Source organism: Amblyomma americanum, chromosome 10 (assembly GCF_052857255.1).
Source record: "Amblyomma americanum isolate KBUSLIRL-KWMA chromosome 10, ASM5285725v1, whole genome shotgun sequence".
Classification (NCBI taxonomy): Eukaryota; Metazoa; Arthropoda; class Arachnida; order Ixodida; family Ixodidae; genus Amblyomma; species Amblyomma americanum.
This window is the reverse complement of record NC_135506.1, coordinates 40,099,384-40,118,302: the sequence shown is the minus strand read 5'-3', so window position 1 is coordinate 40,118,302 and position 18,919 is coordinate 40,099,384. Positions and strand designations below refer to the sequence as shown.

At 46.6% G+C, this 18,919-nt stretch overlaps 1 protein-coding gene across 1 annotated transcript; it reads left to right on the top strand.

Moving 5' to 3' along the window:
* The first annotated feature begins 11,294 nt into the window (after window positions 1–11,294).
* LOC144107863 (uncharacterized) lies at window positions 11,295–18,210 on the top strand. The gene has a single exon (XM_077641075.1). The coding sequence runs from the start codon at window positions 15,123–15,125 to the stop codon at window positions 16,623–16,625; it is 1,503 nt and encodes a 500-aa protein (XP_077497201.1). The 5' UTR covers window positions 11,295–15,122; the 3' UTR covers window positions 16,626–18,210.
* The last annotated feature ends 709 nt before the right edge of the window (window positions 18,211–18,919 follow it).

Genomic DNA, 18,919 nt, shown 5'->3' with positions numbered 1-18,919 from the left:
ACACAGGTATTGTCTTGTTTTTGCTATTGACATTTGACGTAGAAATTCTGCCACCTGAAGAAGCTCAGTTTTCTTGCATGCATTATATGCATGCTACTGGTTGGCTTGCAGGCTGGCTGACTGCTATTGAGAAATGATTGTTCATAAACAAATTTAGAGAGCTTAAGATCCAAAAACACACACACGACCTCTGCTACAGTTTGGGTAAGGTAACCTTTCAGTGTGAAATATTAAACACACTGGCCCCAGCGGCATGTTGGTTGCTCTTCTACTGAGCATACATTCGCTACAGTATATTTACAATGGGACGAAATGCGGAACACTTGGGTGCTATGAGTCTATGGGTTTTGAGGACCCCTGGCAGTTGGAATCAATCAAGAGCCTTACATCAGAACATCCCTCATAGCCATAGATGGAGCTTAGGAACATAAAAATGCAGCATGGTTTTATCTGTGTTTTGATGTGGCCTGCATTATTAATTAGGTTTTCTCTTTCTTAAAGGCAGCCGCCGTGGTGGTTACGGTACTCAGCTACTGACCCAAAAGACGCATGTTCAATCCCGGTAAACAAAGAATCCTTTTGACGAACCCTACTTGCCTTAAATCGGAAACAAAAGTGCCATGAAACACATGACAAGCTGAACTCGTCATAAGCCAGAAATGACAGTCGGCTTATGACAGCCTGGCTCATCCAAGTCCGTTAAGGGGTTAAGGAGTGGTGATTTGATGCTCTGGACTTCTTTTCGTGATTGCCTTCGGAATCTAATATCAGTGCGGTAATTGTTCTGCAACACCTGGCACATTAAAAGCAGCAGAATGCATGCGACACAGGTGTCAAGAAGGACAACAGGAGAGCACATTGTGTTGTGTAATCATATATACACTGACTACTGTGGTTTTTCACTTAGCAGAGCCTCCAACTGGGCCAGCTTGCAGTGGAGCTGTTAGGAATTTCCACTGTGGATTATCGCCTCCTATGACCCTAGCTCATGGAAACTGGTTGGTTACACTGCTGCTTATTGCAGCCAGTCATATGTTTTTGGTTCCTGCTCATATCTGATGTACCTCCCATATGCCAGCATCATAGACAAACCCCCCAGTGGCACCCTTCGCTGAACTCGAGAGAAATTTGCAGTCATGCTTTGTATCAGATAAACTAATTTCATCTTGTTGATGTCTATGCTGCAAGTTGATGCACCTTTGAGACTGGAGTGCATACTCTTTGACATTGTGTCCATCAGTGTGGCCACGCAGTGTGGCTTGTTCTGCATTGCCAACATTCCAGATCTCTCAAAGGTGAGAGGAACTCGTCATTCCTCCGAATCCTAGAATTTTAAAGGATGCTAGAGAGCCTCACTACACAGCTTGAAAGCAACCCACTTGGATTGTATTATTTTGCAAGAAGCTGCACTTCTGTACACATTTGAGGCAAATGGTGTAAAGTGAGTACGCAATTTCATGGCAGTATTCCGAGGACTTGTGTCCTTTGCCAGGGTAATGAGTTTTGACGTCTCTGACCGCTCTTCGACTGTGCATATTTTGTATTACAGGCTTGCCTGTAGCTGGCTGACGAAACAGTGAAGTTGTGTTGAACACAACTTAGGTTGGTGTTTTCGGGTATGCACTTGCAGATTGTGAACTTTTATTCTGTGACAAAATCGCCTCATTTTTTCTGCTGTGCTACGGCTCACTGTATTGGTAGCAGCTTTAAGGTGCAGTATATATACTTCATGCCTTTCTGTCTTTGAGCAAATTTATTGCAAGTTATTGCAAAAATATGCTAGAGGAGCACATAGCCTGCCTTAATGCGAAAGCAGGTTTGTTTTCAGTGGGAAGGGCTTTTTTTTTTTCACTTGTGCTTGGTTTTTAAAGGCCGTGGTTTGTGTCATTGTGGCAGTGCAGTGCTGCCAGCTGTACATTTCAACACTGCGCATAGCTGGCGGTGCACTGCACGTTACAATAGAGTGAAGCCTTACCATCGGTGAAGTGATACGATCTAGAATGTGTGACGTGTTAGAGTTATTGACACAGTCTTTTAATAAATGGTTCCATACCTGAGTCTTATGAAACCATTGCAGTTTATTTCACTCCAGAAGTGTGGCCAAATTCAAGTGGCAGAAGAAGTAGCAATCGCACTAGCAATCAGAGGCAGATCGATTTGGCATAGAAAAAACAATCTGTGACTCCCAACCTGCGTGCAGGGCCTTCTAAAAGGGGATATTGGCAGACAAGCCTGCCGGACTATGCAAATGGAATGACAAGGACATCCCTGGAAGATACAAAATTTCATGGACACCAGCACACGCGGCCTTGGCAGGGTACTATGAGGCCGCAGACCGGGCCACTCGAGGCTACAAACACCGAGAAGTCCTTGATAGGCCTGTACAGTTATCCACGCCAAACAGATATGGGGAAATGAGTACGTGCTTTCAACTAGAAAGGAGAAAACTGCTGCCGCCCGACAAAACGTGCAACAGTGCACAGGCAGCCTGGAGGGGCCTACAGGCTGGCACCTACCGAAACTTGGCAACATACCATGCAGTGTAACCAGAAAGATACGATAGGTTATGCCCGTATTGCGGAGAGGTCTGGAACCTCTACCACATGTCTGGGCACGTAGCAAATTTAACGAACTCGGGTATTGAGGAAAAAAATTGGTAGGGGTTTAATGTAGTTAAACCGATTGGACTTGCGAAAGCAGGTGTTAATTGTTCAATTGGAGGGGGCGCTTTAGCACCGCCTTAAGGGTATGACAATATCTTGAGGGGTTAATGGCCATATATACAGAATTGGTCATTGTCTCCTTAACATTCATAGTTGGCGCCGACACCTCGTATCAGTACCAGCGCAGTGGCGCAGCGGTTAAGAGATGCGCCACTGCACCTGTAGGTGACTGTTTCTATCACAGCCACCAGTAGGGTTTGTGCAACCCATATGTTGCTCTTCCTGAGAACCTCTCGCGAAGCTGATACAATGCTCCTTCGAACTTAGCCCGGGTATTAACTCTGGTTGCTATAGGCGACGGCACAAGATCACACGGTGAATGTACGTATGGTGACAAGATTCTTGGTCGGTGTTGGTGAGTGTATAAGTGGTTTCGCACTAACAGGAACAGTGGGAGGAGCCTCGAGCAGTGGGAGGCGATGCGGCATTACTGGCCAGCTCAAACTAACAGGAACAGTGGGAGGAGCCTCGAGCAGTGGGAGGCGATGCGGCATTACTGGCCAGCTCAAACCCTTCGACCTAGCTGCAACCCAGCAACCGCCTAGACCACCCCTAAACTGAAAAGATCAATACAAAGTCTTTCTATCTCTCTTCTCTATTCACTCCATTTTAATGCGACAGCTTTAAAGGCATTGATCTCCAGAAAATCCGGCGTTGGCATCGTGAGCAAAAAATCACGAGCATGACTCTGGCATGCAAATGGTGCCCAGAGAGAAATCTAGGAGGCAAGTGGGCCACCCAGGTCACATAACCTTGCAGCATCATCACCACCTGCACACCGGATAGTGAGCAAATGATAGGTTGGCACACTCACTCATGAGTGCACTCATATCACCTCTCTCACACACGTCTGAGTGTGAGTGGACATAAGTGTGGGTTGTCATGAATGTGAGTGTGAATAAGAGTGAGTGGATGCAAGTGTGAGTGATCATGAGTGTGAGTGAATGGGTGTGAGTGGATGTCAGTGTGAGTGAGTGGGTTGGAGTGGATGTGAGTGGACATGAATGGCGAGTGGATGTGAGTTGCAAGTGGAAGCGACAGCAAAGTTTGTCGTGTTTCGTGACGACGGTATCCACTTAGCTACTTTATTGTTGCTGACAGCTGAGGCAAGCAAACATTCACTGCCGAGGGTGCTCGAGGCAGCAAAGACATCATGCATAAGAATTCCGCTGGCGCAAGAAAGGCAACCTTTAGTTGCTGTTCGCCTTTCAAGTTCACCATTGGCATGTGTGCAGGCCCTTCACAAAAGCAATGAGCCCTTACGAGTTGTCAGATCCTTTGATTGAATTTTTAATTGCCACTGCTAGAAAGGTAGATATCTCTCATCACACCTCTTACACAGCTCGAGCTCATATATACAGAGTTCCAACGCTTGCTGCTATAATTAACGTAAGATGGGATCTCGAGTGCTGCAATGGATGCTTAGGTTGTTTTTTCTGCGTGGGTGTGTGCATTGTAGAGCCGTTCTCTGTACGTAAATTTTTTTTATTAAACGCGACCCGCAAGTAGAACCTGACTCACTTGGCTCGGTTTTTGAACTGCACAAGCTTGGCTTAGCCCGGACACGACATGAAAATCAAGTGCACTTTTTGGTCACGCCAGAGGTTCCTGTTTCTATCATGTACTTGAAAAAGCCCCACGTCGCAAATCACTGAGCATGTGGTTTTTATTCTTTTGTATTCACAGCATCAGACATGATGATGCCTTGGCTCTAAGGAGATCGCTGAAGTGGTAATATTTAATGTTTTATTCTGCTGTGGAACTGATCGTTTCTTGCCAGTGGTGACGAAACGTGTCAGACATTTTCGGCAGTGGATATGATGTGGCAGCCAATTAGGCTGCACCCTTTTTGATTGGTTGGACGTACACTTGAGACGTAATTCTTCAATACTTGGGAAATGGGTTTAGAATGAAAAGGAGTACAAGCAAAGAGAATCTAACTATGGGTGACAGTTTTCATTTAGCCTAAATTTATTGTGCATGCGAGTGCTTCCGTGCTACCGCCGATACCGAGAAGACAGCAAACGAAAAAAAACGTCAAAACTATATCTGTGACGAAAAGAGAACAGGAGGTGGAGGGCTCTCTCTCTCTCTCTCTCTCTCTCTCTCTGTGTGTGTGTGTGTGTGTGTGTGTGTGTGTGTGTGTGTGTGTGTGTGTGTGTGTGTGTGTGTGTGTGTGTGTGTGTGTGTGTGTGTGTGTGTGTGTTGTGTGTGTGTGTGTGTGTGTGTGTGTGTGTGTGTGTGTGTGTGTGTGTGTGTGTGTGTGTGTGTGTGTGTGTGTGTGTGTGTGTGTGTGTGTGTGTGTGTGTGTGTGTGTGTGTGTGTGTGTGTGTGTGTGTGTGTGTGTGTGTGTGTGTGTGTGTGTGTGTGTGTGTGTGTGTGTGTGTGTGTGTGTGTGTGTGTGTGTGTGTGTGTGTGTGTGTGTGTGTGTGTGTGTGTGTGTGTGTGTGTGTGTGTGTGTGTGTGTGTGTGTGTGTGTGTGTGTGTGTGTGTGTGTGTGTGTGTGTGTGTGTGTGTGTGTGTGTGTGTGTGTGTGTGTGTGTGTGTGTGTGTGTGTGTGTGTGTGTGTGTGTGTGTGTGTGTGTGTGTGTGTGTGTGTGTGTGTGTGTGTGTGTGTGTGTGTGTGTGTGTGTGTGTGTGTGTGTGTGTGTGTGTGTGTGTGTGTGTGTGTGTGTGTGTGTGTGTGTGTGTGTGTGTGTGTGTGTGTGTGTGTGTGTGTGTGTGTGTGTGTGTGTGTGTGTGTGTGTGTGTGTGTGTGTGTGTGTGTGTGTGTGTGTGTGTGTGTGTGTGTGTGTGTGTGTGTGTGTGTGTGTGTGTGTGTGTGTGTGTGTGTGTGTGTGTGTGTGTGTGTGTGTGTGTGTGTTTCAGAAGGGCATGTACTATTGTGCATACTGGCTCGCAAGTTGTAACTGCATACGCTGTCTTCCTTGAGCGACGTTTCATTGACCAACGACGCGGCGGACTACGGGGCAAATTAGGCGCAGTGTTATCGCCCCCTATTCTCACTCAGGTGCGCATATGGTCTCCCCCACGCATTGGCGCTCAGACGAAAACACCATGGTGGTTTCTAAGCCCCCTGCAGACGAATTATGTGCAGCGCAGACAGCATACTGCACGGCAGGCATGGCATGCCCACAGATCTCTCACGCATACCTGCTCTGACTAGACGAAGACAGTGCCCTGTCCTGCTCTTAACCGCGTGAGTGTTGTGTGAGCCATCTCTCATGGTGCCGAGGTATGAAGCAAACTGCCCACCATGGCAGGCGGCAGTTAATGATTCATCGCTCGTGACGATCAACCCAGTCTGGGCCGCCCAAGGCCCACCGCTGGAAGCAGTGGCGCATCGCTTAAGCTCTGCGCCAATGTTCCAGGAGGGTATGAGACTCCCAGGAATCTACGAATGTAAAGTAGCGATTTACATTCTGCATATATGGGATATAACCCACTACGCTATCGCGTCATACCCGTAGGCCGCGGAAGACGCGGGTTCGATCCCGACAGCGGCGATCAAATTTCCATGGAGGCGAAATTCTAGAAGCCCGTCTACTATGCGATGTCAGTGCACGGTCAAGAACCAAAGGTTGTGCTTATACGCTGTTTTGTAGTTTTGGTTTCGGTTTTGTTTTGAGAACTTAAACCTATTTATTGTTATCTCTTTTATTAACATCATGAGCCGTAGTTTGTTTACATTGCAGAATGTTATACACGCGACTACGGATCAATAACTTCTTTTGACTAATTTTAGCGATTATTATGAGGTTCGTCTGGCAACAGCAACATTATGGTTTTTGCGTTTTTGTTTCGCTTCGGCGTCTCTCGTTGACTGTGAGGCAAAACAATATTATTCACGTTGGTGAGCGGGCCCACCTCGCGACACGTTTCGTGCCTTTGCACCTCCACAGCCGCCAGCAAGCAACGTTTCTGTGCATGCGACGGTTCGGGAGATAACTTCGTGGCGTTTCCGAAGCCTCCGACCGCGCAACAAAGGCAATCCACTAGCGCGCGTACGCACGTCCGAAAGGTGAGCGGTGGAGGAACCGACCGCGTATCGAGGTAAGTCGTTGGGTATGTCACTGTTATTATTTAGAGGAAAAATTTTATAAATGATAGTTGTTTTTTTTTTGCATTGCTGCGTATTCTTTTCGAGACATCTGCCGCCGCGAGTGAAATGCGCACGCAAAATTTCCGGAGAGAAGCGCTTTAAAGAAAAGGAAAACGCGCGTCAAATTCGCTGCCTTCCCCCCTTCCTCCTCCTCCTCCATACAAAGCAAAAACGACCAGGGGCGACGGACCTTGCGGATTCCGTGCTGCCGATGCTTTTTCTCTCCCGTCAAGTGGGGGAGGGGAAGATCATCAGCTGTGCTTTGCACGACGAGGAAGCGGGTTTCGCGATGCCTGTCGGAAGAAAAGGCGGGCCAGCGCTGGTGCTGGGACGCGCCGCGGCTTTTGACGTGCGCGCCTTGATGGAGCCCTCTACTAGATCAACGCACCTTTCCAACGCGCGCTTTCGTGTGAGTGTGCAGTGGAGAGCGGCGTGGTCCGGTTTTTTCTTGTTGGTGGTGACGCTCTCTGCATGCCCGCCGTCTCGCACGCCTTCCGGCATGTAGCAGCGCGAGCGCGGCTCGTTTAAATGGACTCGAAGCGGAAAAACACGCGAAGAAAAAAGTAAGAACATGCAAGACGGGGCAAGGCTGCGCGCAGCACGCGCCTTGGCTGCTGAGCGCTGTCGAGAATCGGCAAAAAAAAAATAATGCAGCAGCGTAGAAAAGGTTATCGGGAGCACGTCAATCTTGCGGCTTGTATCGTGCATTCGTTGACTGCGTAGGTAAGGACGCGTCAGATGGCTGAAGGACCGCCAGTCACACCATCGAGATGGATTATACGTTATCAACCGTTCTGCTGTTGCATATATTTGCGTATAAATAGGATAAAATAATTGCCGGGTAATTGTAATCAAGTAAAGGTAGCGTTTAATTTCCCCAAACTTGCTCAGTTTCGTTCATTAGTTACGCAGCTTTTGTATAACTTTTGGCTAATTGTTTAGTTAGTGATAAATTAATTTTCATCAACATACCCAACAGTTCTGGACAAAAGCATTTCTGAGTGGGAAAGTGTTTATGAGTGCAATTTTTTCATATATTGTAAGATTTCACTATAATAATCAATATATCCGCAGATCTCCCTTTGGCAAGCCTGCATTTTTTCGGTTTTAACGTTTCCTGTCGTCAAAAGCATTCCCCATTGGTTTTCTATAGTAGCCTTTACTGCTCAACTGCTCAATGTTGGCAATGGAAAAATTTTAAAAGAAATATTTTGCTGCGCATCAGAAGAGTGGACCATTACCTTGAATATTTCCGTGACTGTACCTTACAATTTTCAAATATTCAAAAATTTTTTCCAAGAATGTTGGACTCGGAGGGCTTAATTGTTACAGGTGCAGTAGTGGGTCATAACAGTGGATATGAGTGGGAATATTTTGTTTCCGGCGCAAATTTTGATTTGTGAACGCAGTGTCACAAATGTCTGACTGCTTTGGCCAGTTATTAGCAAAAAAAGTAAACCTTAGTTTTGCTATGCTGCAGGCCGCTGTAAACTGAATTGTGGAAGAATTCTGCAAAGGCACACTGGAATCTGTATGGGCACTTGGTGCCGCAGTATTTTTTTTGCAACTGCTCATTTCATAACTGTATCCCGATCAGCAGTTACAAAAAGTTGAATAATCTTTCAGCTGTTTTTTATAACTGTGCTTATTACTACACAGCCCTGTATTGAAGGCCATATGTTTAAGCATCATGAATGCTGCCGCATGATTGGACCGCGTTGCGGCGCTGAAAATGCAGACCAATCGCGGAAACGTGCTGTGCGCCGTGGGGGTGGGACTATTTTTGAAACAGATGTAGAAGAAAACTCTGACATGCCCGATTCAGAATTCGTGTCTTTTATTCCAAAACTAGTCGAACGCTTAAGATCCCGTCAATTTGTTTCGAGTGTTTTTAAATACGCACTATTCAATTTTTTTTCATCATCAACATCATTTTATTTTGTGAAACCAATACATCAAAACTTGATTGGACCTGTAGCTAGTTCGTGTAGTGAAAGTTCCAAATACAAGATATTCACTAAAGATATGGCAGACATTCAAACTACATCCACAAAAAGACGTGAGATACTACAATCGTGGCATTGCAAAATATGTAAAGCGCATACATATTCTGAAAAACAAAAAAAAGAGAAAAAAGTTTATAAATGTACAAAACCAAACACAAATGTATTTAGTCCCACAGTTCTGGACAGACAAGAAAAATGTTTTTCAATAAGGCCGAAAAATTATGTTTAGAGTTTGATGTCATCGGGAATCTCATTCCATATCTCAGCACTCTAATAGCCTTTGAGCGTAAGTGTTGTGACAAGGCGGTAGGTTAAATCTATTATTAGTGGCGGCTCTTGTTTTACAGCAGTGCACGGGACAAAGGACGAGACAAGTGTCTCGTCCTTTCTCCCTTGCAATGCTGTAAAACAATGCCACACCAACTTGCCCAAGCTTCTACAGGCTCTTGTTTATCTTAGCGGCGATCTAAACAGTGTAAGAGGAAATGGATCATTAGTTCTTATTAATGTGTTTACTATTTGAGCTATCTAGTTTGTATGCGACTGATACCGGTAATATTCGCAGTTCTTGAAAGAGTGGTCGTCTAGGGTTGGTTGCCTTTGTGAAAATTATGGTACGAACAGCACGTTTCTGCAAGCGTAAAATGGATTCTAAATATGTGTTACAAGTACCGCCCCATGTCTCTAGGCAGTAACATAAGTGACTATGGACAAACGTGAAGTACAATATGCGTAAAATTGGTGCACGAAAACATTCCCTCGCCTTTAATAAAATATGACAGCCATAATTTAGAGCAAACATTTTTAATCAGTTGCTTCCCATGCATGTCCGATTGAAAGACTACACCCAAGTACATGGTGTAGGAGACATTAAGCAAATACGTACCGTTTAAGGTTAGAAATAAATTATCACAGCTAATATTCTTTTTTCTTGAGTGAAATAAAGTATACTTTGTTTTCTCGGTGTTAAGTGTGAGCCGATTGTTTATGAACCACTTGGAAATTTTACTAAGTTCCTCGTTAATTTTGCCCTCCAGATTCTCTAATGTATATCCTGTAAAAAATAGCGCAGTGTCATCATTCGTTCATCAAATTGAATAGAAAGATGTTCTATTTGATATTTGAAACTTTCGAATATTCGCAGACCCCCACAGGTACCCCGAAACTTTTTTCGAGTGGGGGGAGGCAGGTCTTCGTTTGTTCCGTGTTTTATTTAAATGTTTATTCAGTTTATTTACTTCTTGTTTATATTTTCATACCTTGCTTTTCAAAAGTGTATTTGTAATGCATATAAAACTTAAATTGAAGTGGGCAACTTTATATTTATATATAAAGATGTACACATGAGTGATCAACTGCATTAAAAAAGTTTGTTCATACTGTTTCAGTGCTTGTAATCACGCTCATGAACAGAGCTCAGTCAATCAAGAATTTCTGTTGGGATATGATTGGTTTAGGTTAGTGAAATGAAACGTTTTAAGGCTGGCTATCAAGCCAACGAGCTCAGCCCCACTGTGCTTTACGTTTATAATGTCCCAAAACTGAAGCGTTTGCCAGGAATCTGTTCGGAGTGCAAGAAGTTGGTGACTTGGGGAAGGGGGGGGGGGGGGGGGGGGGGGTAAGCGCCCCCCTTCCCCCCCTGTTCCGGTGTCCCCGGTATTGCGTTTCAGACAAGGCAAACAGCATAGCTTTTATCTGTTGTTTATTCCCTCATCAGTTATGAAGATTGCCACAGAAGTTCCTATCGCGAAGAGCTCGTCCAAAGAACTTGTTAACAGAGAACTGTGCACAGTGTAGCTAGCGCGACAGACCATACATGTTCACATGAGCACTTTCAATTGGCAACTAAGAGTTCCCCCTCTTGAAATGGCGTGCTCCTACGTAGAGGGAGCTGACCGATGGGTGGTGTCCAATCTGAACGAGCCGCAAGGCATGCTGGGTACTCCAACTTCCCGGTCGTTCGGCGAGATTCAGTGTGCAGCGCTTTGCTTGAAATATGGAATTGACAAGCTTGAATTTGGCTCTTCATGTGTTAATACGCGCGAATAAAGTCGTAAAAAAGGTGAGCATGCTGTACATGCATTATTATGTCTGCGCTCGACGTTCCGTATTTGAGTTAATGGTGAAAAAGCGTTGCAAGTGTGAACATTTCGGCGTGCGTCATCTGTTCGCGCAGTTTAGGACGCGTCATTCACTCGCTAAAAAGTTCCGTTATTCGGCTGCTGCATTGATCTCTAATATATGTTAGGGAACATATTTCCAAGAGGTTTCGCGCTACTAGGCGCTGAATATATGGACTACCAGCAACTGAGTGGCTGCGATGGCAAAGTGCTTGCATCATGCAAATCCTCAGAGGACTTCAGCGCGAAAGGCGCGCCCGTGTGCTGTGAGATAGAACCCGTCTCAACTACTCCGGCGCCCTTCACTACAGCGTCCCTCATTGCCCATGTACCGCTTCTAGACCTGACACCATACAATTTGCAATATTATTTTATTATTTTCTAGTCTACAAAGCTTTCATGTGCACTGCATCGGAGCTGCAACGGTTTCTTGCTACGCGATAGGACCAGAGCTGTCGTTGGCTGCAAGCAAAGTTGACCGCGTTTTAGTTGCGCTAAAATTGGCACATGCGGCACATTGAGCTCCTCCCAAAAATCTGTACTTAACAATGCTTCATAACCTCAGCAAAGGTGCACAATCTGTTTTACTGTCTGTTGTGTTCTTGTCAGCTCAACTGCTTTTGTTGAACATTTGCTATGGCTTATGGAATAATTACTGCACTAGCCCGCATGCATAACAACTGTCTCAAGCAATTGAATTTCAGTTCGTCTGTAATGCAAAAATGCAACTTCATGACAAATGTGTTGCATTTTCAGCCCTACTGTATTCTTTCTGCCAGTACGAATCGCACCGAGCATGCGCGCCTAGACTTAGTGACTAAAAACCTCTACTGATATGCATCAAGGGCATGGATAAGCAAGTGACATAGCAGCTATTCCAGCACTGAAAGAGGTGCACCCATTTACTGAGGCTTTGGTATGTGCACAAGAACCTCACTCACACACAAAATTAACGACGCAATGCATTTCACAGCCTGCATATGGTGGTGCAGGACATTACATGCCATTTACATATAACTTGCAGCTCTGAATGTTAAAAATTCCTGTGCTTGATTTCCCAATGCTGGTTGCTGCTTTATGTGCATGAAAAAGAAGTACTAAAATAAATGCATTGTTTTATGGCATCTCTTGAATGGCTTTATGGGTTCCCGTCAAGGCAGAGGCAAGCCTGTAGCCATTTTGCTGTCGTGTACTTAGTGCTCGGAGCCTGGTCGAAGAAGAAACATCAGCCAATGTACAGACAGATGTCCCAATGGCTGGCACCTCAGCTGTTGATGCATATGTACAGAAATGTGGAAATATAAAACTTGTTCATTGTATGCGAAGTGTTCAAGGTAAGGTAGGTAAGTAATAACATAAGTAGCTGGGCAGAAAAGATTAGCTTGCCTTGTGTTTTTCTTAATGAAAACCCCAAGTCAAAACAAAGCATCAAAGCCTGCTGCACAACTTTGCTCCAGGCACCACACCATAAACAAAGTCAGGCATAAAGACAAAACAGAAAGCAGACCGCAAGCAAAAGCAGAACTAACTCTTCACATAGGCAGCTTTACTGTTTAACTGCAAAATGAGAAAGCTCATCAGCTGTTAATTGGAAACTCTTGTCATGTGGGTAATAACATCTGATATAACTTTTGTCTTGCAGAAACTCTTGCAGGCACAAATTATACAGCACAGCATGTAATAAAGATTTCAATGCAGGAGATCCGAGTGACAAATAGTAAATTATAATAAATATCATAGCAGAGAGTAAAAAAATCATGCTTTGGCGTTTCCAGCACACACAGAGGCTTGATCCGAGTTTTAAGCATTTTCTACAAGTTCCTTTAACGAAATCTTGTGCGATGTTGAACAAAAGGCATTCCCATGCTGTTTAGTTTTGGCGTGAACACTGCGGCATAGCTTCAATGTTAGCTGACTTTGGTAAACCATCCCTAAGACTCTGGTGATACCAAAAAATCTTGGATGTCTGTGAACACAATCTGTTCCTTGGCCTTTTAAAACTAGTTTTATAGCATGTTTATTGCTTTTTATCCTTACGGATAATTGACCCAACGACCAGCAGATTGGCCTTTGCCGTCCTTGCAGCATTTCGGACTTCTTGAAATCACCAACGTCCCTATCAATAAGTCAACCATTCAGTGCAATATACCTATATGCAATCATGCAATGCATCACATGTAAGCTAGAGACACAAACATATATCTACTTCACATGCATGTTCAACACCCAGACAGCTTTCAAATGATGCTTTGCTGCACAGCGACAGCTCAACATTTCTCTCATATGTCAATTCTCCCACGTGCTGTACAATGAAAGGTGAAAAACAGCTAGCCTATGTTGACTGCTATATATTTTTTTTAGGTTCGGCTATCCTGAAGTGAAGCTTCTAATAACTTACTGCCTCAGAGTATGAAAGGAATAGCGGTGAATAATTCTTATCACTGTGTAATGTGATCAGCTTGTATGTCACCCTCCCTCTCCGCACACAGGAAACGGAGAAACATAACTGAAACATTCGGGTCCACACAAACGGGTAACTAACAGCTGGCTTCTCCACACCTGTTGTGTGCTCATGTCGATCGACTGGTCTGCTGGTGAAAACGTGTTAAACTTCGGGCATGAAGTTTAGAAATATGTTCACATAAAACAATTCATAAATCCTAAAAGTGCTCGTAAACACATGCTGCGACCAGCAATGTCGGGCAACGGGACCCCGCCGTGGCCGGCGTCGCCGTTTCGGCAGCTGACTGTTGCGATCGCATAGGCCTGAAGTGTTAGCTCTGGATTCGAACAACTCGCATGCAGCACATATTCCTGAGCAATAAATCGTTCTGTCCTTTAACATCTAGTCGAGCTGTAGCGACGGAGGCCGAACAGCGCATACCTTCACACCTACGACCGCGCGGTGCTTCCGCAGTCATGAGAGAATGGCTGTGTCCGAAGTTGTCCGAGCGAGAAATTGGTGCTCCTTAAGGAGAGAAAGCAGCCTACTTAACCAAATCAGCAAACTTCTACAACCCTCTAAAACGTTTACCGCCAACAAAACGCTCGAAGCAAAGCCAAGAGCTGCCCGTGGAGCTCTGCCAACAGATCGCAACGGCGTACCGTTTTCGCCGTTCACTACTTGATGGCACTCGGAACATGTTGCATTCCGTTGCTTTTAAGTTGCTGCAGTTTGAGGCAGCGCACAACACCCTTTTTCAGCGATGTGAGCGTTAGTATTAAGGGAAGAAATGCCGAAACCGCACGTCTGCAAGCAATGAACCGCAGAAAGGACCCGGAAGTCCAAATTCACGTGACAAAGCTCAGCCGTGACGCAATGTGCGATGTATTTTGGATATGTGTAAATTAAGGTTGGAGGAAAACGTGCCATTCAGTAGCAGTGAAGATATCAGAACAGTGTCCACATGGAGGATGATTGTTGTTGCTGCCTTGCAGGAGTTCTCCTCCTTCACCTCAGCTGCAGTAGTTAAACGCAACCACTTCTTTTTCATCCTTGTCCTTAGTTTCTAGTGGCATGCTTACTGTGGCACTTGGTCTAAATGTAGCAGTAGTAGTAAGTGCTTATTAAAAAATAATAATAAAAATGGAAGTTAAAAGAGTTTTGCTAACCCCGGCATCTGCCATCACATCACTGTGGCGGCGGTACCTGAGCTGGGGCAGCGGAAATAAAGAATGGCAGGCAGTATGAAGTGAAATAAAAGAGGTGAGGGGACAGCAAGAAAGGACATAGCGAGTTGTCATATATACAGTATTTACAAAGAGTAACAATAAAGTTGTCCAGGTTGTGCGCATATACAGTCAAGAAAGAAAAAATGAAAATGCGCACAACTCTTTGAACACAACAGCTGGGGTGGGGCGCCCGATTGGTCTAAATAGGACCTGAGATGTTTCCAAAATTCTTACGATGCCTTGAAGCTATGCTGAGTGTGCGTTAAGCAGCTGATCACAATTGCCGACTAGCGTAATTTCGGAAAGAGGTCATCGCGCGTGTTGAGACTTGCACAGAACTGCGTGTGCGCCGTCGTCTTGCTCGTCGTCGCTTCTACCTCGAAGCGCCGCACCGCGTACACGACAACGCGGCGCCATTTGTCTCTTTGGTGCTTTTCTACGGCGCCCGTGGCACGAAGAGGCTACGCGAGGGACCTCCTACCCGTAGCCGAGAGTCGCGATGAGCCGCCACCATTGTCCCAAGCGGCAGCTGATGGGCTTCGGCGAGCCCTTGGACTGGCGACCGCTGGACTTCGTCGACAGCGTTCCCTACGTGTTCTGCTGCGCGCTCTGCGGTGTACTGCCGGCGTTTCCAAAGCGGCTCACGACCTGCTGCCATGTATTCTGCCCGTCGTGCTTCGAAAGCATCACCGAGCAGCAGTGCGTCTGTCCCGTGGACGGCAGCCTTTTCGCCGAGCACTCGGTCGAGGCCTTGGACTCGATACGCGGCGGCGTCAATGAACTTCGGGCCCACTGTCCCAATGCGTCCCACGGTTGCACGTTCGTCGGTATGCTGGCCGAGATTAGGGAGCACTTCGTGCGTAGCTGCGACCACAACGAGGTTCATTGCCCGCGCTGCGGATTGGCCATACTCCAGAGGACAGCCCTGTACCACCACTCCCAGGAGTGTGACGCAACCCACAAGGTTGAACCGGCCAGCGACGCCGAGGCCGACAGCTCCAACGAGGACGCCTGTCACTTGTCTAGCAGCAGCCGCAGGTCTCGTTCGCGTGGCAAATCGGCTTCGGGAAAGAGCGGGGACAAAGCGAAACGTTCAGGAGCCCGCAGGGTTCCTTCGGCTGAGAACGCGGGAAGGGAGAAGGGTCCGATCGTCGCCGCTATCAGGTCCCTCCTCCAGGACAACCCCGGCAGTTCCATCCTCTCGGCGTCTGTCGGCCCCTCCGGAGTGCCTTCAGTAGCCCCTTCAGCAGAAACTTCGCTGATAAGTCGCGGTGGCATCGCGGCCAGGGGAGATCGCCACAAAGCCGCGAAGCCGTCGAAGAGCGCCGACGGTGCCTTGACGTCGCTCTCCGAGGCGCAGTTGCTGGAAAGGGTGGACTCGATGGTCGCCAGGCAGCGTAAGAAGACCCAGTCCGACTTGGCCCCGGCGGCAGCCGAGGTGACGTCCAGTGCTGAAGATTGCGCTAGGGCCCCCTCACATATGGCGACGACCTCCGCAGTGGCGGCCGAGTCGCGGCCAGCGTCGTCGCACGACGTCACCAAGAAAACCTCCTCTGTCGCGCCCACCGGCTTCGCCTTCTGCTACGTCACAGGCCTAGTTGGCGCCGAATCACGACTGGTGTGTGGTGAAGAGCTGGTTCTTCGCAGTGACTGCTCGCAGCTGGCAGACTGCGCCTTCCGGGTGCACGCCAGGCTGCGCCGAGATGCTGATGGAGGCGTGTTGGTCTGCTTCACTCTCTGCCTGTGCGGCGGCACGTGGCGCAAGGTAGCCGACTGGGCCCTGTCCAGCAGGATCTGCCTGGTCTTAGTGCACCCGTGGGACCAGGCGCAGAACATGCGCCTGCTGCTCTGCCTCAACCCGGCCGCCTTTCCGCCACCCAAGGAGTCTCACCCGGGTCGCTGGGATTTCTGGTCACCCACAAACGAGCTGAAGCTCAGAGACCTTGCAACACGGGGCTTCGTGTCCAGCGGGGCAATTTGCGTCGCCTTAGAAATTCAGTGACGCTCAGAACATCATGTTTTCACCGCATTTGTACTTTTGGCACGGGGACATGTTTGAGCTGCGCACATCATTCGTATGGTGGACACGGTCCCGAAGAAATAAATGTAGTGTAAGATCTGAGGTTTTCTGGTATGGTATACATAGCTTGCTCTGACATCAGTGAAAGGAATCCTGGGATATGCTTCTGCTATGTTTATGAATCACCATGTACCTCCTGCAGTATTCATTCCGCATCATTTCAGCATGGCAGTGTGCATTATATTTGGCTGGTCCAAGTGAAGCGGTAGTCGCCACGGTAGGAAACGTTCAATAAACGCAAATGTCCTCCTTGTGCAAGTGAATGAAGGCATGCTGAACACAGCGACGGGGCTTAATTGCATATGGCATGCTTCAAACATGCCCACTTCGACTGTGAGGACAGCTATCACTGAGTATGTGGTGTGCACTTTGTAACAAGCACAATTCTGATTTCGACTGTAGAGTATGTGATAATGGCTTACTTAAAACAAGGAAAGCATCGCTGATTAACCTGAATGTTTTGCATTGAAATGGTAAACACCCAAGCATCTTGTGGAGACAAATCCCAACTGGGTCCTATCCTCCTTGGTTCAGCGTCAAGCACGAACACACTACGCAGTGAAAAGTAGCGACCTAAAGCCCAGAAACGGTATACCGAGGCTGACACTGTGGGGACATTGATCAAGCCTGCGTAGTGTGCCCTGATGCATTGTTTAGTATCAAGGCTCCCTAGTTGTGCGCAGATTTCTTCATGCCATTGCAGCTGATGGTCAAAATCGACATTTCTGTGAACTACATTTTAGCAGCAAAAAAAGAACATTTACTAGCAGCGCTACATTAACACCCCGAAATAAGTTCACCCAGCTCAAAGAGCTTAGCTGCCCTCTGAAGTAACTTCTTCGGTCCTCAAGCTGCATTGCTGACTAGCTCTAACCTATGCACAAACGAAAGAAATGTGTGATTATAGCGACTTGTGCGCTTTCAATTGAGGGTTTTAAAGTAGCTGATAATGTTGCTGTGTAAGGTTCACTAACGGGCTAATGTCCACCCTCTTCTCCGCTTCCACTCGTGAGGGGCTGATGTCCTCACACTGCTGCTCCTTTTCCTTCTGCTAAACCTGCTCTGATAAGATCAACTGCAATTTGTCTTGCTGAAGTTACTTCACGTGCAAGGGTATTCTCCGAATGTGACACCTCAGAGGTGCACATTCAGGGAACTTTTCCTTTTAAAGGGAATTCTAGGAATGAAATTAGTTGAAAAGGAAATCTTTGTGGGTTTTCGGGAAAAGTTGAGAGCCCCAATTTTCTTCTTATCTCAAATTGCTGTATTTTGCAAACTCTGTAGGCAAGGGCCAGAAACAGGGATTTTTGTACCTAAAGAATAGAATTATTGCTTATGACATGGGTCATCACTGTGCCCCCTATCTACGCTGCTGCGTTGCACTCCTTTCAGGTGCCTGGCCCTGTCCCCTGCTGTGCCCCCTCTGTTGATGCTTTATTTTGTCACTTTTGTTCAATTCAATCACCTGCCGCTTTATTTCTTCCTCCTCTTCTTCCTGCTTTCTTCCTTCTTCTTGGTCATCAGCTTCCTCCGGCGCACAAGCTCTGCTCCGACACCCTCCAGTATTCGCAGGTGTGTGTGGAGGACGACGCCGATGCAGGCGAGCATATAACAGCTGGCGCTGTAAAAAAAGATGAGTACAAGTCAAAGGTGATGACAACAGGAAACATGCAATAACTGTCACGTGCCGAATATGCATGCACTCAAACTTGCTACGGCTTAGTGCGGAGAGGAGCAGGTTAGGTGGTAGGTTCTATGCAAATGGGCCTGTCATCCAATCAAGGCATTTAACTAAGATTGAGGTTGATTGATAAAGTGCAGGCTCATGCTTGCACTGCAGCACAAATAAATAAGCAGACAACAGGAGTGCCTCAGGTGCCCAAAAGGTGTGCTCTGCTTGGGGTGCATTCAGGCGATTGCAACCCTGCTTAGCTTGGCACGGCTTTGCTGTGTTCCAGAATTCATTTTTTTGCATTTGATTGGCTGCATGAAGAGTTTGGTCCAAATTTGTAGTTAGATTAGCTCAATGTCAAAATTTGCATCTAAATATTTGTAATGCTTGCTTGCACTGGTTCACTGATTTTAAGGACACTTGGCTGTGTATCTGTCTTTTGCATTCCCTCTTATTGCTGAAGGCATAGCATAAACATTTATTTTCCTTAACTTGGTAGTGCATTGGGCGCAGCATGAACTAGTACTTTCAATCTAGTCATTTG

Coding starts and splice junctions, on each gene's coding strand:
- LOC144107863 (XM_077641075.1), top strand. CDS start 15,123: ATGAGCCGCCACCATTGTCCCAAGCGGCAGCTGATGGGCTTCGGCGAG.